Source organism: Mizuhopecten yessoensis, unplaced genomic scaffold (genome assembly GCF_002113885.1).
Source record: "Mizuhopecten yessoensis strain PY_sf001 unplaced genomic scaffold, ASM211388v2 scaffold10687, whole genome shotgun sequence".
Taxonomy (NCBI): Eukaryota; Metazoa; Mollusca; class Bivalvia; order Pectinida; family Pectinidae; genus Mizuhopecten; species Mizuhopecten yessoensis.
In genome coordinates, this window is record NW_018408671.1 from 669,514 (window position 1) to 692,401 (window position 22,888).

Below are 22,888 nucleotides of genomic sequence, written 5' to 3' on the forward strand. Positions count from 1 at the left end.
TACACTAGACAGACCAGCTTAACCTTGGTATTTTACACTAGACAGACCAGCTTAACCTTGGTATTTTACACTAGACAGACCAGCTTAACCTTGGTATTTTACACTAGACAGACCAGCTTAACCTTGGTATTTTACACTAGACAGACCAGCTTAACCTTGGTATTTTACACTAGACAGACCAGCTTAACCTTGGTATTTTACACTAGACAGACCAGCTTAACCTTGGTATTTTACACTAGACAGACCAGCTTAACCTTGGTATTTTACACTAGACAGACCAGCTTAACCTTGGTATTTTACACTAGACAGACCAGCTTAACCTTGGTATTTTACACTAGACAGACCAGCTTAACCTTGGTATTTTACACTAGACAGACCAGCTTAACCTTGGTATTTTACACTAGACAGACCAGCTTAACCTTGGTATTTTACACTAGACAGACCAGCTTAACCTTGGTATTTTACACTAGACAGACCAACTAATTAACCTTGGTATTTTACACTAGACAGACCAGCTTAACCTTGATATTTTACACTAGACAGACCAGCTTAACCTTGGTATTTTACACTAACGCTTTATCTAAAAGGACTCATTGTACTTGTACACATTTTTAGATTTTGTCGTCAGGACAAATTTGAAAGATTGTAAATTTTCTGGTAAATGTATGTCTCAGTTCACAAAAAAAACCAATAAAGAAGATCTCATAATATGGTATCTACATAATATGGTATCTACATAATATGGTATCTACAGAGACGTTGTGTTACCTCGGTTACATCAATAAGTTTGGAATGTATATGTTGGAATGTTTGTTTATAACAGAAATCTAGCTGCCACGTTTCTCTTAAGTTTTATCATTATCTATCATAACAATATTTAGGAATGGAAATTTCAAAATTTATTTGTTTCATCTATTTTTTTAACATCTAACGACACAATGTTGATAGGGTAAACATGATCACTGCGACATCATTATAACTACATTTTTAATACACAACACTTTATTGGGTTTGAGAAATTCTGTGACAGATATTGAATTTAGGGAGAGGCATTATTTTTATATTTTCTGTAATTTAACATTCTATATTTACAGATAAAACCAAACTGACAGTGTGCACTGTCACATACTACACAATTAATATTTGTGTACATTTTTCTATCATAATTATTTTGAGAGTTAGGTTGCTGTTTTTTTATTATGAGTGAAGTATTATGCAAGAATTTTTTTCGACAAAATAAATTATCAATTCAAATGCCATCGATCATTTTATGTAAATGCTGGATCAATCCAATTGAAGTGGAGAAATATTCACATGCATAAAAGCCTTTGGAATTGATTTGAATATTAAATATATAATATTTCACATCAATGTCACACAACACAACACCTAAACTAAAATTACAGACCGAGGACTCAGAGTCAATCTATAGAATCTTTAAGGCAGGTTGATTTGACATTTTGTATAATTTTGAATTTCATTGAAAAGATATACATCAAAATAATTCTTATTCAAGTAATTTTCTATTTGTGTTTGTGTGTGTGTGTGTGTGTGTGTGTGTGAAAACCAACGCCTAACAACCTTGCATAAAATTACCGTACTAGGTTCTGCAAATCCCTAAATTTTCACATATGCTTTGTTTTGAGAACTACATTTGTATTTTCACAGGTCATATTCATAAATACTTGAGCATTTGTGATTGAGGGGATGTTTCAATATTTATAGTAATTCTCTAGGATTTAATTGTCAGAGAAGATTTTAAATCACGGATGAGTCACACCATGAATTCACACAAAAATGGCTTGTGAAAAATAAATGATTTGTAAGGCATACAATATGAGAAACAAGTGTGGAGACTGGATAATAAGTTATCATCACTTCCCACAATCTGGATGTCTGGTTTATCCCATAACCAACATATTAAAGAAAAACTCTCTTTCTCTGAATAAATACATAATTTGACTTCTCTAATTTTGTGAAAAATATGACATAAGATGTGACGGGTCACTGTGTATTGTTATGTCATGTGATGTTAAATTACACTGCGAAAATCGTAGACAAATCAAGCATGAACCATAGACGTGATAAGCTATACAGAATGTATGGGAGAGACTGTGAAATGTGTTACGCCACATCAAACCTAGTTTACATATAACAAGTGTGTGGGAAAGGCTAAGAATGTGTGTGTATAGTTACGTTTTGTGTATGTTTTGATTGTAACCCAGGAAGTGGATAAAACTGAATGCTGAACTCCCTCTATTTTGGCACAGGTTTCAAAAGTAGGGCCATGAGCTTCGAATCAGCAAGGTTATCCACGTTTATATTCAAGCCTAAATGGTTACCACGGGAACATACATAGGTGGGCACTTGTTCGACCTGTATAACCTTCTCCTCATCATTGTATATAATGACTGCAGCTTGGACACGAGCCTCGCCGTTCACAGTCGCAGATTCATGACAAAAGATCTGTAGAGTCCAACAGTCTCCGTTCTTACGGTACGTTATTTTCCATTCACCCTCCCGAAGACTGCAGGGGACAGGCCCCGCGTATGTGCGAACATCTACCTGTATGCCGAACCTAAGCGTATTCTGCATCCTCACAGAGTCAACCGTTAGATCTATGTAATTTCTGGGCATGTAGAAAGGATCTGTAAATGAAAGTTCCAGCTCCGTCTGAGAAGGGCACAAAGATCTGTATCTGTAGGCATTCCCAACCAGTTCATGTAAAATGTCCTTACAATCTTCCCGTTCCATGATGTCTGAATGTTCTATCTTATACAGCTGTTTTACAAGCATCTGTGGGAAACGGATCAACGGAAGCAATTTCTCTGCATTTACTTTTAAAGAATCTTCCCGTTGTTCGTCTGTGAGCCAGGCGACTAGGGCCAGGTACAACACATGTTCACTGAGAACGACCAGCTCTGAGTTATGTAGCATGTCGTTGACAAAATCGAAGTCCATGCTTGACCATTCTTCGAGCTTCAATAAACTGTCTGCATTCCAGGCAATGGTTTTGGCACATTGGTTAATGAGGTCGTCGAGTCCCAGAGCTTTGGCCCAGGCGTACCAACTCAGGGCGTTACGAACACGGGGCGATTTACTGTTCTCAACCATGTACATTGTACACAAGCTCTTCAGTGAGATTACATTGTATTTGTCTGCTAAACACAGAATTCCAACTGCTGTTTCTACCCGTATTGAGATCTCCGCTGTGTAAAGGAAACGTAAAAATTTGTCAAAAACAATCTGACACTCTATGCTCTCGCTGAGCTCAAATTCACTGGAATTCTCTTGTGACCATCGGCTCTCATACAGCATGGTCCTGAACACATCACTGGACTTGGCGAGGACGAACTTGTGGGCGTGGTATACTTCCTCGCCCACCTTTAACTTCACATCACTCAGCGCCTCCTGGTTGTAGAATTTGGAAACATCCTCAATGAAGTTCCCTTCATCTCGAAGTATGTGACTCTCTTCCTCCTGGACTTGTGATTCCATTTTCTGGAAAACATGAAAAAGACAGCATTTACTATTTTTTCTCAAATGGATATAATTACCAATACGGCAAGCCTATTATTGGCTACCTGACGATAGATGCAAGTTTAAATTAGAGTCAAAAGATTACAGCATGGGCTTATAATGAAGCAGACCTTTACAGGTTTCCCTATCAATTTTATCAGGGTCGGGGATCAATAAAATTGGGAATGAATATTAAAGGGAAAATATTGGCATCTAACCTGCAAAACAATGACAATGTAACACTCTGTTGTGTTGATCTTTTTAACTTGTTGATTGCTGGAGCTTCAATCATTTGCAGTATCAGATTCATTATATTAAAGAGAGAATGGATCGATTATTTGGACCAAAAGGAGGTTTGGAAAACCCCTGACACATACACAATTAAAACAACAGTGAACGACTTTCTGAGATTTGTTATACAAGTATTTTGATTTAAAAATTCTGGCTAACTACATTATTTTAAATGTTGTGGGATATCATTGATATTTGTTATCAAAACACATCTACAGCTAAATGTGGCTGGGAACTGCCAACCCACACAGACATGACAGGCACCAAGGAAGAAAGGAACTGTCTTTGACAGGTGATCTTTATAGACAGGTGGTTTTAACAGACTTAGGTCTTATAAACAGGTGACACTCATTTACATGTGGTTCTCATAAAGAGGTGGTTTATATTAACATGTCACCTTGATAGGCAGCTGGTCCTTATAAACAGGTGGTCCTTATAGACAGTTGGTTCTTATAAACAGGTGGTTCTTATAAACAGGTGGTCCTTATAGACAGTTGGTTCTTATAAACAAGTGATTTCTAACACAAGTTTCACTATATATTACACGCAAACATTCTATATACAAACCAAACTGACTGTGTAGACTATCACATACTCGCAATTCATACCTGTTCTTTGATTTGGAAATATTCAAATATGCTTTTTTTCATCTTAATTATTCGGCAACTAAGGTGCTATTTTTTCTAAAAGAAGTGTTATGGGTTTTGTTCAACAAATTAAATGCCATCAACCATTTTATGTAAATGTCAAAATGATCCATTTGAAGTGGAGCAATATTCACCAGCATAAAGGCCTTAAGAATTGATTTGAATATTTAATATATAATTTCACACCATTGTCACACAACAGAATAGCTAAACTGATATCACAGGCCGATGATTCAGGGTAAATATGTTGAATCTTTAAGCTGTTCGAGATATTAACAACGTAAATATAAGCAATATTGAGAAGTATTTAAAAGTGTGAATTAGCAAGTCATGTTTTGGTGTAATGGACAGAGACTTGCGAGACAAAAATGCAAATAACCATCACGTTTATTTTTTAATACATCTTATTTAATTTAAATGTTTCGATAGATAGTTAACAGAGTTTTAATACAACATACCCCGGTAAAAGATTTGTTAATTTGTTATGAGCGTTTCATAAATTTCACAAATCTTGATTGTATGTGTAACTTAATTTTGGCTCTTTCGGAATGTGATGTACCAGTATTCATATAGAAAGTGCAAGTTTAGGCAACATTAAAGTCACACAGAAGTACCTTACACTGCAACACAGATAATCCCCCGATATAGCACCTGTGTGAATTCTGTGCGAATTCTGTGTGGGATGGAATCTACGTCGCATCTACAAGTGAATCTATTTCACAGGAAAGATACCATGAAAGTGACGATATCACCACATCTACAAGTGAATCTATTTCACAGGAAAGATGACGTAAAAGTGACGATATCACCACATCTACAAGTGAATCTATTTCACAGGAAAGATGGCGTGAAAGTGACGATATCATCACATCTACAAGTGAATCTATTTAATAGGAAAGATGGCGTGAAAGTGAAGATATCACCACATCTACAAGTGAATCTATTTCACAGGAAAGATGGCGTGAAAGTGGCGATATCACCACATCTACAAGTGAATCTATTTCACAGGAAAGATAGCGTGAAACTGACGATGTCACCACACCCAATAAAGTGTTGTGGTGCGAAACTGTTAATAACTGTATTTATATAGTCTAAGGTGTTACTAGATGTTCCAGTTTGATTGCATTCATCAGAATTCATTTTCTTTTCTATAGAATAAGGTGCGTACCTGCATACCATTTAAGTCTGAATATGTTGTGGTTGTTTGTAAATATTTCACCCTTCGATTTACACATAGGATGAGTAATTCTATCAGAGTTGGATGGGTGGAGCAGTCTAGGTGTATAAAATTTGTATATACGGTAGAAGTGGATAATTTTTTACATCGTGGAAATGCTTGCAATTTTCACGCTGAGCAGACTAGCATGAACAAGAAATCTACACACAAATATATCTTTATAGATTATATAAATATAGAATACACAGATTATTAAACCATTCCCAAGGTAAAATATTCCATATCACAATCAGTTCAAAGATTCACAATGCGAACATTTCCACACGCAAGAATTCAAACTTTTACTGTACAACTCTGATTGGAGGGTGAGGAATGATATATAGCTCGACTCTGGATGGTCATCCATCGGCCGTTGTGGTTTACTAACCTATATCCATCAGGTTTTATATGTTCTTGTGTGATCAATTAGATCAAAGGCTGTTTACACCAACAGAAAGTCTGATAGGTCATGATTTAGATTTAGACAATAATTAAACCCCACTCGAATGCACCATAAATACCATGTTCCATACTGAGGCGGAAACTAGTGTAATTACTCTAACCGTACACTCTCTCACCCTTCAATTTCAACATACTGAACTGGGTTAAATACATCCCAGCAGAACACAGACGTTAATACCCTAAGTACATACACTATGGATTACAAAAGATTCAAGGCTCTTTTATTTTGATAGGTACACATACCAGAAAGTGATAATAATGAAATAAAATAATTCGCTCCAAAGATTTTGCTTACAAATTTAACTTGACAATATATGTCTCATTCTGTGGAGTTTGTATATATATGATACATACCCTACTGGTAATAGTAAGAAGTAAGTTTTTTTTTATCATATTCTTAAAGGATAAACGTTGATTTCACTCCAGAAATTCCAGAAATTGCCATTATTCATTTTCTGGTCTTCATAATCATGGACTTGGCCCACAGAATGTACAGTTTTACCTATTTTTTCATTGTTACATACTCAGGTAAATTCTTAATGATAGCGTGCAGTACGTGGGATACAGCAGGCCTGTTAGAGACGTGTGTCAAAAACACATGTTTCTGAATTCACAAAGTCTGGATAATGTATAAAAATAGATTACTTACACAGTTGTAGCTAGGACCGACTGACCAATGGTCATCCTTTGGTCATTATCTATATGTATGTTTAGACACTTATTTTGATACATCAATTGATTTCACAGATAAAACCCTTATCCAGAACTACCACTGTTAGAAAAGTATCCATATTTTCAAAATATCTTAAGAATATTGATTTTTATTTCAAGTAAAAGTGTTTCACCAAATAAGAGACAGGTCGACCCTTAGAATCACTCTCAGACAACCTAGAAACTACAAAATATAAATGATCAATATTTGTATTACCTTTGTTTTGTTTTCCTGGTCCTCGTTAACCTGTACAGGTGATACTACCTCACCTGCCACCTCTAAGTCTGGATTAGGATCAGACATACTTCAGGTATACACAGGTGGAGTAAAATGCCACCTCAGAAATGACGTAAGAACTGAATACCTGACCTCAATACACACTCCACACAGACCCGTATCACCTGATCCTTACTTGATACTCAAGTCTACACTAGCAAAGTGTAAGTTTAACTTGTGTTATCAAATTCCTCGGCTTTAAAAACGTCCCTGAATATATATCCTTATATCCCACATATACACAGCACAAGGGATGTCCAGCTCACCAAACCCCACAGAAAATAAACACTCCGAATTAATATCTGACCAAAACAACCAATAACCCTGTGGCCGTTCACCTACACAGGTACTAAGAATTTTGCTTCATCATGTGGACTTCAAAAAGAGGTACAAAGAGCTTTTGTCCGTGCCCATACGTCCATGGAGTATTCTCTGAGAAAAGGCTTACTTTTAGCACTTTACTAGGATGAAAACCGGTTTCCTCTATAAATTATAACCTTTTAAACTGGTATATTAAGAAAGAGTTGTAGACTCCTGGTCAGAAATAGGTGTTTCTTATAAACATCAATGGCAGGTCTGTCTCCTGACTTATATTCCCAGGCTGTGAGGGCAGGTCTGTCTCCTGACTGTCTCTGTGAGGGCAGATCACCCTCCTGAATATCTGTCTGTGAGGGCAGATCACCCTCCTGAATATCTGTCTGTGAGGGCAGATCTCCCTCCTGAATATCTGTCTGTGAGGGCAGATCACCCTCCTGAATATCTGTCTGTGAGGGCAGATCACCCTCCTGAATATCTGTCTGTGAGGGCAGATCTCTCTCCTGACTATCTCTGTCTGTGGGGGCATATATCCTTCCTGACTATCTCTGTCTGTGAGGGCAGATATCTCTCCTGAATATCTCTGTCTTTGATGGTTGATCTCTCTCCTGAATATCTCTGTGAGGGCAATTCTCTCTCCTAAATATCTGTCTGTGAGGGCAGATCCTTCTCCTGACTATCTCTCCCTGTGAGGGCAGATCTCTCTCCTTACAATCTGAGTCTGTTAGAGCAGGTCTCTCTCCTGACTTGTCACCCAATTTGTGAGGGCAGACTTTCTCCTGTCTTACATCAGAAACAAAGAGCAGGTATCTGTAATACCTGTCTTTCCTGGTCTAACAGGTCCTGAACAGTTAGCTCCAGTACCTACCACTTCACACAGGTTAATTGTGCGTCTATTAACCTGTCAGAGATGATGAGTTGGTGTCTGTGTATTACCAAACACTATACAGTAGCTGTTCCCTTCTGGGTCTACTAACCACACATCATAAATAATCACTGTATCAAATGTACCTGTCCCCTTCCGGCCCAGAATACACACACCACAGATAAATTAACTCACGACACACTTGTGTTTATTTATTATTAACTCTTGCCAGAAGCTTATATCAGCATTGTCACACATTAAATGTAAACAAAGCAGGCCACTTTGTTTCTCTATTCAATTATCCAATAGGATACACAACACAGAATACAGAAATGTATTTCACTGACACAGAGGCACTGCGACTGATTTATTAAACAAACAAATCCTTTTCAACTAGAACTGTAAGCTGAAGGCTAACTAATATACCGATCATTCATGCAAAGTTTCACTGAAATCCACCTGTTAGTTAAGGAGGAGTTGTGCGGACAAGTATTTCGCAAAAAGGGGCATAACTCCATCAAAAAGGGTCCAAATCCCAAATTAAAATGCCGGTGCACAACTACATAAGATACTTATCATTCATGCAAAGTTTCAATGAAATCCAGCTGTTAGTTAAGGAGGAGTTTTCCATACAAGTTCCATACAAGGTTAAGGACCATCAGACAGTTTATATCCTACAATTCAGTACCACAAGGTAAGAACCATCAGACATATATATCCTACAATTCAGTACCACAAGGTAAGAACCATCAGACAGTTTATATCCTACAAATCAGTACCACAAGGTAAAGAATAATCAGACAGCTTACATCCTATAATTCAGTACTACAAGGTTAAGGACCATCAGACAGTTTACATTCTACAATTCAGTACCACAAGGCAAGAAGGATCAGACAGTTTATATCCTATAAATCAGTACCACAAGGTAAGAACCATCAGATAGTTAATATCCTGCAATTCAGTACCACACAGTTAAGGACCATCAGACAGTTTATATCCTACAATTCAGTACCACAAGGAAAGAACCATCAGACAGTTTATATCCTACAAATCAGTACCACAAGGTAAGAACCATCAGATAGTTCACATCCTACAATTCAGTACCACAAGGTAAGAACCGTCAGCAGTTTATATCCTACAATTTAGTACCACAAGGGTAAGAACCATCAGACAGTTTATATTCTACAATTCAGTACCACAAGGGTAAGGACAATCAGACAGTTTATATCCTATAATTCAGTACCACAAGGTTAAGAACCATCAGACAGCTTACATCCTATAATTCAGTACCACAAGGGTAAGGACCATCATACAGCTTACATCCTACAATTCAGTACCACAAGGTAAGAACCATCAGATAGTTCACATCCTACAATTCAGTACCACAAGGGTGAGGACCATCAGACAGCTAACATCCTATAATTCAGTACGTCCATCTGTCTGTTTGTGATGTCCACTAAGATTGATGTCCATCTGTCTGTTTGTGATGTCCAATAAGATTGATGTCCATCTGTCTGTTTGTGATGTCCAGTAAGGTTGGTGTCCATCTGTCTGTTTGTAATGTCCACTAAGATTGACGTCCATCTGTCTGTTTGTGATGTCCAGTAAGATTGACATCCATCTGTCTGTTTGTGATGTCCAGTAAGATTGATGTCCATCTGCCTGTTTGTAATGTCCAGTAAGATTGACGTCCACCTGTCTGTTTGTGACGTCCAGTAAGATTGATGCCCATCTGTCTGTTTGTGATGTGCAGTAAGATTGATGTCCCTCTGTCTGTTTGTAATGTCCAGTAAGATTGATGTCCATCTGTCTGTTTGTAATGTCCAGTAAGATTGATGTCCATCTGCCTGTTTGTAATGTCCAGTAAGATTGATGTCCATCTGTCTGTGTGTAATGTCCAGTAAGATTGATGTCCATCTGTCTGTTTGTAATGTCCAGTAAGATTGATGTCCACCTGTCTGTTTGTGATGTCCAGTAAGATTGACGTCCATCTGTCTGTTTGTGATGTCCAGTAAGATCAATGTCCATCTGTCTGTTTGTGATGTCCAGTAAGATTGATGTCCATCTGTCTGTTTGTGATGTCCAGTAAGATTGACGTCCATCCGTCTGTTGTTTACTGTCAAGATGACTGGACTCCAGACTGTTTATAGTGGCTGTGATAATGAAGTCTGTATAAATCACGTTCTCACCTCCAGGGTTTTGTACCTGTTCACCACTTTGTTAATTAATCACAGCAGTGTTTGTTTACCTATGTTGTTAGCTTCAAGTAATAAACAGAGGCTATGTGTATATGTTCTTTGAAACAGTTTTTACATAATGGGGAAAACTGAAAATCTACATAAATCTGTTATTTCTTCATCAGAAACAGATCAGAAAAGAACTTAAGATTTACAGTACCGACACATTATCGATTCTAGACACGGCTCCTTCAAAATATAACATCCCTTTATAAACATTCTCATCACACACAAGCTGAATTCAAAGACAAGCACAGGAAGGGAACTTATCCAGATCCTCCAGGATACAAATAGAAATATTTAAAACAACTCCTAAGTTCTCACATTATAAGTTATAGATTGGTAGGGTGCTGATACAGATAGAAACATTTAAAACATCTCCTAAGTTCTAACATTATAAGTTATAGATTGGTAAGGTGTTGATACAGATAGAAACATATAAAACAACTTCTAAGTTCTAACATTATAAGTTATAGATTGGTAGGGTGTTGATACAAATAGAAACATTTAAAACAACTCCTAAGTTCTAACATTATAAGTTATAGATTGGTAAGGTGTTGATACATAGGGACAAGGAATGCTAACACTATACAAACGAGAACATGACAGGTCACTGATGTCCAGCACCAAGTCCCTACAACTTATAAGCTCCTAGCAACCTACTGGGACATTTTGTCATGTGACTGTCGACTGGTCATGTGACAAGTGTCGATGCATTCATCACATGAAAAACACTCGGAGGTGTTTTCTAGTCTCCTAGACCTTGACAGGTAAAATCTTACCAATGACAAGTTATCTCCCTTGAGTAAGTAATGCCTCATAGGTAGATATACATATACCCTGATAGCTTTTACTTGATGAATGATATGGCACATTAAATGGATAAAATGGAAAAAGAATGGATATGAACATGGCAATTTGACAACAAATATTGTGACACTAATTAAAGAGATGACCGCACAGTACCAAGGACGGATGAACAGACAGCAAGATGGACAGACAGAAACAATATTACGGGTATATGACCCAAATTTCATGTAGAGGACTTCCAAAATGTTACGACCAAAAACTCAAAAATGTTTTATGACAAAAATGAAACACATATTTTAACAAGGAAGAACATATTTTAAAAAGATAATAACAAAGATGATTTTTTCCTTGTCCAGACAATGGAAACTGTAGTATGAACCTTATTTTAACTTTAGGAATATGACACAGAATTGTATTACTTAATCATATAACAGTGTTATGTTCTCAAATTCAAAATGAAACCCGTTGTAAAAAAAGAGAAAGAATGAGAAACTTCACATACATATAAATACATTTGCTTATTTTGAAATATTTAAAGTACAATTTGAAAATATGTCTGAATATGTCAATTTTCATGAGGCAACAAATTAAGATTAAGACATCAAAATTACATGCATCGGGTTTTTCAGATACTTATATTTAGAATACAGAATCATTTGAAAACTTATTTCGGAAATACATGTAACTCATATCAAATTTTCAGTTAATGAATAATTAAGATTACGATATTAAAATAACATGTATCAGGTTTTTAGATACTTATATCAAGATAAATACAAAACCATTTCAAAGTTTGCAACATATTTCGTAAATACATTTAAATCATATCAAAACTTTTGGTTAATGACTAATTAAGCTATCAGCCTTTGAACGACAAATCTAACAATCCCACAAAATACTATATTGAAGCACATCTTAACTGGCAGTAGGCAGTTATAAATAAAGTCAAGTTTTATTGTATTTATTAAAGACAGGTATTGGGAAAGTCAGGTTTTACTGTATACAATGTATTACAAGATGTCCTTAAAGTCAAGTGTAACAAAAGTCAGATTTCATAGTATTGTGAGGACTGTCAGTATAGAGTCACTGTATTTCACTTAAGATGTCCTTAAATTCAGGTGTCAGTAAAGTCAAGTTTCACTGAATTATAGGTTGTCCTTAAATTAAGGTGTCAGTAAAAACAGGTTTCATTGAATCCCAAAAGGTACATGAGATATGAATCTGTAGCTTATAACGCATGATTTACACAAATGATACAACAGAGAAAATCACGATGTGTGATCTTACCCGATACACAGTGTAGACACACTCTTGTATGTACACCATACCTGTCACTGTCCACCCATCCAGACACTCGTTAGCACCAGGTAAAACTGTCGCTGTAGCCCACAGCTATCTCCTTATTACGTTCAACTCTGGGTTCCTGTTGATATTGGATCGATCAGGACACAGGAACAATCTGTGGCAATCTCGTCATACCGTCAGCTGATCTTCCGTCCATTCTGAAATACACAAAGAAACCCCCTCTAATTCACGCTTGAGTGATTTCAATCAAAGATCACAAAGGACATATGGTGCCAGCTGCTGAGGTGGTCGATGGTGCAGGGACACAAAGACCCTTGTCTGTTCTGGGTTACATCAGGACATAAAGTGTGCAACAATTACAGTAATATTTAGCGACGACTGATGCGGGACAACAATTAAGTATATTTACATACATGACTCATAACAAACATGATAAAACACCTATATTTACATCTATAGAAAAAAAAACATACTGGTAACCTATTAAATTACAATAAATTCCCCGAGAATGTTTTTTGATAATCAAACACCAAAAGGTTGTAAATCCGGTTTTGATGTAGCAAGAAATAAAATTAATCGTTTTTTCATTTTTTTTCATTTTTTTCTCCGATTCATAATGCAAAAATTCCTGTCTTATGAATGGCCATACAATGAAGAGAAAATCATATCACAGATACAATCATTAATTGAGTCCAGTTTTGTCAACTTAAAAACACATGAAGATTTAATTTTGAAAATTGATATATTAATAATTCATAAAACTTAAAAAGAAAAATAAGTGTACTGGGATTCAAAAAGATCACTCTCAGATAATGTACACAAAAATAATTCTTCTTTTTTTACTCAAAATTTTTACCAAATTTCAATTGAAAATTTTACTAAAAGCTTTAATGAAGCTGACAATACCCTGTACAGATCGGCGAGTGAGATATCAGGGTTATTGAGACATTTATACAGATCTAATAGTGAGATAGGGAAAACAATATAAAGTCTACTACACTGGACTTAAAATGTCAAACTCTTTCACCCATAATTAAGTTAAATAAAGAGAATTTTGACCTGTAGCAATGAAACTATAAATAAAAGTTAAGAAAAACCCAACATCGAAATTCACATGTCACACACACATATCACGGCGAATCTTCAAGTGTACTTCATCATTATCCTTGTCTTGCTGCGAACCCGCCATCTTTGATTGTGTAAACTGTCAGATTGTTTACAACGCCAGATTGTTGCCCCCCTGTCCTATTAAAACAAATTTACCAAGTTCTGAATTTGACTTTGCATTGTACTGTTTTGAAACTACAGTAATGTCACTACTAGCTACCATCAGCCTTGACTATTTGGACAGTGAAGTGACCAGTTTTTCTGGGTTGTGTCCAGTGCAGTGTGTCCTTTCTCTGGCCAAATAAAGGTCAGTAGGTCTCTCTCACTTTGTCTAAGATTTTGAAGAAAAGCGATGAAAGATTTTTTCTGATACACTAAAAATCACTGCAGTATTTGATACCAAGCTGTATAGGTTTAAAAATACTTCCATAGACATCGCAAGATTGACACCATGTTGACTACCATGTTGACACCATGTTGACTACAATGTTGACACCATGCTGACACCATGTTGCCTACAATGTTGACACCATGCTGACACCATGTTGACTACACTGTTGACTACCATGCTGACACCATGTTGACAACAATGTTGACACAATGTTGACTACAATGTTGACACCATTCTGACACCATGTTGACTACAATGTTGCCTACAATGCTGACACCATGTTGACTAAAATGCTGACACCATGTTGACTACAATATTTACTTCAATGCTGACACCATGTTGACTACAATGCCGATACTATGCTGACACCATGTTGACTACAATATTTACTTCAATGCTGACACCATGTTGACTACAATGCCGATACTATGCTGACACCATGTTGACTACAATATTGACTTCAGTGCTGACACCATGTTGACTACAATGCCGATACTATGCTGACACCATGTTGACTACAATATTGACTTAAATGCTGACACCATGTTGACTACAATTTTGACACCATGCTGACACCATGTTGACTACACTGTTGACTACCATGCTGACACCATGTTGACAACAATGTTGACACAATGTTGACTACAATGTTGACACCATGTTGACTACAATGCTGACCCCATGTTGACTACAATGCTGACACCATGTTGACCACAATATTAACTCCAATGTTGACACCATGTTGCCTATAATGTTGACACCATGCTGACTACAATGCTGACACAATATTGACACAATATTGACTACCATGCTGACTCCATGTTGACTACAATGTTGACTACTATGTTGACTACCATGCTGACACCATGTTGACAACAATGTTGACACAATGTTGACTACAATGTTGACACCATGTTGACCACAATATTAACTACAATGCTGACACCATGTTGACTACAATGTTTACACAATATTGACACAATATTGACTACCATGCTGACCCCATGTTGACTACACTGTTGACTACCATGCTGACCCCATGTTGACTACACTGTTGACTACCATGCTGACCCCATGTTGACTACAATGTTGACACCATGTTGACTATAATGTTGACACCATGCTGACTACAATGCTGACACAATATTGACTACAATGCTGACACAATATTAACTACCATGCTGACACCATGTAGACTACAATGTTGACACCATGTTGACTACAATGCTGACACCATGTTGACTAAAATGCTGACACCATGTTGACTACAATGCCGATACTATGCTGACACCATGTTGACTACAATTTTGACACCATGTTGACTACAATGTCGACACTATGCTGACACCATGTTGACTACAATGTCGACACCCTATTGACTAAATTGACAATTTCATTAAGAAACCCTGTCTCGTTGCACCGTAGGTTTTCCTATGTAGAGTAACCTCCCCTTAATTTTTGTTTGAAAATAACAGTAGTACAGTAAGACTAGGACACTTCAATTGACCTGGTAGCTCACGCGGTTAAGAGTACTTTGTTACAGCTTTTTGCAGTGGTACAACATGTACAGCTAAGGTCATTTAAGGTTGTAAAGGACATCAGGGGAGGTAACTTTAGGTACAAAACACAAGGGAGCAGAAAAATGATTTTGAGACGTTCCCTAAATTTGTAAGTCTCAGAGTCACTTTTTTTTGCCTTGCTTTATGCTATAAGTCTACCTCAGAATGGAGCTAAACACAGTCGAACCAAGAGACAAAATGTCATACAGATATACAGATTTACAGATTTAAGGACTGTCAAAAATTGCCAACACATCCACTATGCTGATTTGGTTTGTTTCTGAGAGGGCATACTAAAAGTTGGGGTTAGGTCAGCTTTTACTGTTATACAGTACCTGTTGTCAGGGTTCTCCAGGTAAAATACATCAATAAACAATGGAAACATCTATATACAAATGTAGACTTATATGTAGGACACGCTGTCTCCCTTTAAAAGGTTATCTAGTACACTTTCAAAGTCCTACATAGTCAATTGAAATCATGCATGAACTTACTCAATAAATAACAACTGTCAATGATTTCACTCCCATAATTCTTTGGGAATCAATTATGTCATTTTACGGTTGAATTCATAGATGAATGTCTCTTTCTGAGGAACCAATTTTTATCGCCCAAACCTACAAGTCGTTGTCAATGGTTACACATGATTACTGATACGTGTATAAAGTTAATATGACACCGATGATGATTTCGAACAAAAGTCAAACTAAAGTAACAGCTCTAAATAGATTACGATAACAGTTTTAATAGCACTAAAATGTACATTATATTAAACACTTCAGACAAATCAACGAAACAGTTTTTGGCTCACACTCATTCTCCAGCCAGGATCACTAAACACTCACCCTCATTTTCCAGCCAGGATCACTAAACACTCACCCTCATTCTCCAGCCAGGATCACTAAACACTCACCCTCATTCTCCAGCCAGGATCACTAAACACTCACCCTCATTCTCCAGCCAGGATCACTAAACACTCACCCTCATTCTCCAGCCAGGATCACTAAACACTCACCCTCATTCTCCAGCCAGGATCACTAAACACTCACCCTCATTCTCCAGCCAGGATCACTAAACACTCACCCTCATTCTCCAGCCAGGATCACTAAACACTCACCCTCATTCTCCAGCCAGGATCACTAAACACTCACCCTCATTCTCCAGCCAGGATCACTAAACACTCACCCTCATTCTCCAGCCAGGATCACTAAACACTCACCCTCATTCTCCAGCCAGGATCACTAAACACTCACCCTCATTCTCCAGCCAGGATCACTAAACACTCACCCTCATTCTCCAGCCAGGATCACTAAACACTCACCCTCATTCTCCAGCCAGGATCACTAAACACTCACCCTCATTCTCCAGCCAGGATCACTAAACACTCACCCTCATTTTCCAGCCAGGATCACTAAACACCCACCCTCATTCTCCAGCCAGGATCACTAAACACTCACCCTCATTCTCCAGCCAGGATCACTAAACACTCACCTTCATTCTCCAGCCAGGATCACTTAACACTCACCCTCATTCTCCAGCCAGGATCACTAAACACTCACCCTCATTCTCCAGCCAGGATCACTAAACACTCACCCTCATTCTCCAGCCAGGATCATTTACAGAAAAATTGTTAACAGCAACATTACAAGCAAACAGATAAATTACATTGCTACCTAGATATAGGGTGATATCTCTGATTGACAAGATACTGTACATAGGGGATTGAGCATAATTACCTGAACTTTTCACCTGACAGACACATGCCCTCAATGTCCAGTAGATATTGACCCTGACATTGATCACTTTGTTATCAGACTTGTATATATCAATGACCAAGCCTGATTAATAACCTATTCAGTCATAGATGGATGATTTTTTTTCCATCAATCGATCTACAAGAGAACACAGAACCATCAACTTAGCTTAATAAAGTTAAGCACCACAAACATAGCACCACAAAGTTATGCACCACCAACTCAGCACCATAGATTTAAGCACTTCTAATTTATATTAGTACTACAAATTAAACATCCCCAGTTTAAGCACCACCATCTTTGTACCACAAAATGAGACGCTCTTATAACAGGACTTGCATAAGACAAGAATTTACTAGTTGGGCTACCATGAGTAGCCCCCCTTTGCCAAATACAACTTCAGTTTACTAGAGACAACCTTTCATCAAAATGTAAGACCCAGGCAAGTTGATCATACAGTAAATTATACAAGGGATTTTAACGTTAAATTAGACCTTCCCAGAATCTGGATTCTAGATATTTCACTAATTTACTTGATTCCCTGATGTCATCAAAACAGTATTAACATACTGACCTACCAGTAGTAATGAGTGCAGTATCTAGAGTCATGAACTGCATCATACATCTATAGCAAGCTATATAAATAGTTATTCCAGGCAATGTCTCTAACAGGAAGCTATATAAATAGTTATTCCAGGCAATGTCTCTAACAGGAAGCTATATAAATAGTTATACCAGGCAATGTATCTAACAGGAAGCTATATAAATATTTAGTCCAGGCAATGTCTCTAACAGGAGGCTATATAAATAGTTATACCAGGCAATGTCTCTAACAGGAAGCTATATAAATATTTATTCCAGGCAATGTCTCGAACAGGAGGCTATATAAATAGTTATACCAGGCAATGTCTCTAACAGGAGGCCATATAAATATTTATTCCAGACAATGTCTCTAACAGGAGGCTATATAAATATTTATTCCAGGCAATGTCTCTAACAGGAAGCTATATAAATAGTTAGTCCAGGCAATGTCTCTAACAGGAAGCTATATAAATAGTTATTCTAGGCAATGTCTCTAACAGGAGGAAGAAAATGCAACAGAGCTAGACTAGGACTTGAACCAGGACCTTCAAACTCTATATGGATTTATTAGATTCTCTAACCGATTGAGCAACCTGGTCATCCAAATTATATTACCAAGTCCCAGTACAAAGCTCCTCTTTGTTTAGGAAGTCTTTGCTGCGGAGACAACACTATTTACAACCGAGGTTTGGGTATCCCCTTGCCAAGCATACAGCCAGTACTTAGTACTTGAAACAAGGGTTGACCCCATAACAGGTCAACCGGCCATGTCCTGCTGCATCTTCCTCGCTACAATCGTTACACAAATGAGGTCAGCAACAATTATTACTGACATGCTATATTTGCTAGCATGACCTACATGCATCTTTGCATGGAACCAAAATATTGGTTGATCTAAATGTACAAGTCTGAAACCCATACAAACCCAACCTTCAGTTCAGACGTCCTCTTCTTTTTTACATCAGGAAGGTTGACTGTCTTGAAGAGAAATCTTGGTCACAGCAATGTTTGGTTCAGACAGGTTACCACATGAGGGTCAATTAATGTCCATCACCAAACAGAATTTGAGTTTACCACAGCTACCCTCTGCTGATGACCAGCTCCAAATGCTTGTTTCTATGCTGTTTTAGGCCACACTAACAATAAATACACTCCACACTTGTACTAACGCAGTGATTTGTAGTGAGGCCTGGTATCAGACGGAAGCAGACACTTTACCTATGGCAGAAAACAAACTTCTATCAGACAGTAACAGAAAGCCAAGTGTTAAAACACTGATACATCCTGACTGTCAACAGCATGTCCATTAACTGGGGTTTTATAGAAATCACTTAACAAACAAGTCTAATGTCACATATAGGGTCTGCATGCATGCAAGATATCCCTGGTTTCAGATCCATAAGTTAAAATAAAACAGTTTTACAAAGCACGGGACTCATAAGATGCATCTGCCTTTTTATGTAATGAGGGGTTTTGGAGCATGTATGAAGGGACGTCCAGCCAAATTACCAGCTATTTGTACCAAAATAGCTGACAAAAAAAGGTAGTTCAGAACATGTATATATAAGCACTCTTGTTCTGACTGGGTTCGTTGACTGTCATGTACCATTCTAACCAAGGTTTCCTTTAATTAGGTAATTGACTGTTGGGTTTGGTTCTAACCCACGTTCATTTTCATTGGTCAATTCTTAATTCTTCAATTGACTGTATAGTACCATTCTATCCAACGCTTGTTTTGATTGGTCAATTCTTAATTCTAAATAGACTGTACAATACCATTCTAACAAATTCTTTTTTTTGATTGGTCAATTCTTAATTTCAAATTGACTGTACAGTATCATTCTAACTAATCTATAGGGTGGTCGGGTGGCGCAGTGGATAGCTCACTTGCCTTTCACCAAGGCGGCCGGGGTTCGAACACCTCTGCAAGCCCCTTATATATGTCAAGTGGCTACCAAATGCTCCTGAACTCTACCAGTAGGTTACAGGCGCATTACAAGGACGTTACATGGACGTTACACAGACGCTGGAACGCTGACAGACGTTAGGAAGACGTTGAAAGAGCATTACATGAGCGTTAATAACGCTCGGTGAACGCTGATGAATGCTGAGAAACATTGGCGACACGCTGGACAGACGTTCGACGGATGTTACACAGGCGTTACGCAAGCGTTACGCAAGCGTTACCCAAGCGCTAGCCACACGCTGGACACTCGACCCTGATGGGCCGGCATCCGCCTAGCGTCCAGGGAACGTCCTGACTTTCAAGTAACGTTCGAGTAATGCCCGCCAACTTTCGTGTAACGTTCCTCTAACGCGTAAGTAGCGTTTTGATAGAACGTAGTGAATTTTTGTGCACACCCAAAAAAATTTTTTCACCCTCAGCGTTCGCCGACGTCCCTCGACGTTCCCCAATATTTGCCGACGCTCGTCTAACTTTCTTGTAACTTGTTTCTAACGTTACCGACGTTCCTCTGCGTTTCATAACACGTTACTCGAACGCTGGTGAGAACATCGTAGTGTGACAGGGCCATAACATCTGGGCCAACAAGAGTGATGAATATAAGTTGAAATAACTTGTTTCATAATTGTTGTAAAATAAATAAAGTTAGGTTTTTTAACTTATCCAACCAAGGCTTGTTTCGATTGGTCGATTCTTAATTATAAACTGACAGTACAGTACCATTCTAACCAAGGCTTGCTGGATTGGCATACATGCCAGAACTCACGGCGTGAGACAGCATCTCACGGATTTTCACCTACGATAAAGTCTCACGGCGTGGGACATGAATTTACGGAAAGTCCTTAAATCATTGGTCAATAGTTTAAAATTAATGTCTTCAAAAAACAGCATACAGCTTTATACTGAAACCAATTTCAATGAAAATAAAATATGAGGAACCAGGAAAAGGATGACAATTGCAATTTATCTTCTGCATAATAAAGTTCAAAAGGAAAAGCTAAATTTTGACAAAGGAATGAAAAAACTCCTACAAAAAGACATCAGTTTTACTTGTTGAGAAGGAAGTGTCATTCCACACTGTAATAGGCAACAGATACAGGACAACATGGCTGTATTGTATTACAGGATATCCTGTAATCTGAGTAAGACACCATGTAGTAGGATACTGTAAATACATTCCCGTCATTGACAGAGGTCTTCCTTGTCACGAAATAATTCAGATAAACAATGATGTCATCGGTATTTTACATTTCATCCTCCTTGTACTTATATACTATATAGTACAAAACAATTTTAAGATTGAGAAATATTATGTAACAGCAAGAAAAATTGCGGACTTTGATTGGAGGCTTAAGTGACTTACATACATAAAGAATAAAACTGCCCGCCCCAGATACACAGAACAACAACAATGGATATTTCCACTGGGATCCTATAACAATAAATGAACGTATGGTAAGAACACAGAGATTTGGGAGACGCAAGACTGGTGAGAAATTGGGTAAAACAGTGCTTGTAGTATTGATGTTATATCATTTCAGTATTTCCATGACTTTTAGAAAGATGAAATCTGTGCAGAATGTATCTATACTATATAGGTAAATGTAAATATATCATTGTTGATACATCTGCTTACCCAATTTTACATTCCTGCTGCAAATATACACTACCAGATGAAATGGCATTTATAAAACTAGTTCAGCCTGTTGAGCGCGGTCAGTGGCCGGATGGGTGGATGACCGCACGTTACACAATTGGTCAGTGGCTGGATGGGTGAATGACCGCATGTTACACAATCGGTCAGTGGCCGGATGGGGGAATGACCGCATGTTACACAATCAGTCAGTGGCCGGATGGGTGAATGACCGCATGTTACACAATCGGACAGTGGCCGGATGGGTGAATGACCGCATGTTACACAATCAGTCAGTGGCCGGATGGGTGAATGACCGCATGTTACACAATCGGTCAGTGGCCGGATGGGTGAATGACCGCACGTTACACAATCGGTCAGTGGATTGTTTTGATTGATTTCAACGGCTAATCAATCTTATTTAATATCCATGACAGTTGACGAAACAAGAAAAAAGAATACCGAAAGATTTTTGAAACTCAGTCCTTAGTATATATACATATTCAATCGCTGTCAAAAGGATATATACTGAACAGAAATTGTTAACATTCATGTTTGTAGGAATGGAAATCATTTGTGTTTATTAACATTGCTATATACATGTAGGGGGCTTCATGATATATGGATTTTATCAGTTCATAGCAGCATAAACATTGAAAATATTTGTTCAATCATGATACATATATTTCTATCATTATTGGCAAAACTGTAGAGTTAGACATAAAAACTTCCCTGTACCTGGTGAGTGTTGACAACGTAGAATGTACTGAGGAGTTATAATGGAACCGCAAAGCATGACACGAACAGAGTACGAAGCCTTACGATCACTAAACTCTTACAGGTGAAATTCTACACCCGTAACAAATACAATACATACACAGATCCATCAACAATGAACACATTTTTTAAATCTGTGATGGAGAACCGACAATTATTCCGGTTAAAATACCTACTGATAGCAATACATGCCAATACACCTAATAAAAAGGTTTAAGAACCCTGGAGTGTGTTTTTTATGTTTAAAAATACTATTTAATCAAAAACCAGTTTACAAAGAAATTCTTGTTCACAAACAAGTATACAAATACATTGATATTAATGCTAATACAAATAACCTAATTAGTTTAAACATGTACGAAAAAAGACAAAGTATTAAAAGAAATCTTTAGTCCCCCTCCGGGCTATAGTCATTATGTCATCGTTGTTCGGGCTTAACTCATTCACCCCTGAAGACACACTTGAAC

General features: G+C 37.6%; 1 protein-coding gene across 4 annotated transcripts in view; it reads right to left on the reverse strand.

Annotated features, from left to right (window-relative positions):
• Positions 1-491: 491 nt before the first annotated feature.
• The window catches only part of LOC110461842 (BTB/POZ domain-containing protein 17-like), a 31,806-nt gene continuing 9,409 nt past the window's right edge, over positions 492-22,888 (reverse strand). Inside the window, exons 1-3 of one of the 4 annotated variants that reach the window (XM_021515540.1) lie at positions 18,979-19,172; positions 12,638-12,852; positions 492-3,501 (exon numbers count right to left, since the gene is read on the reverse strand). In XM_021515540.1, coding sequence (XP_021371215.1) covers positions 2,257-3,501; positions 12,638-12,676 — 1,284 coding nt within the window. In that variant the 5' untranslated portion in view covers positions 12,677-12,852; positions 18,979-19,172 and the 3' untranslated portion in view covers positions 492-2,256. Of the gene's footprint in view, positions 3,502-7,063; positions 7,798-12,637; positions 12,853-18,978; positions 19,173-22,888 lie in introns of those variants that run through there. The other 3 variants (XM_021515541.1, XM_021515539.1, XM_021515538.1) reach the window with 3 other exon arrangements.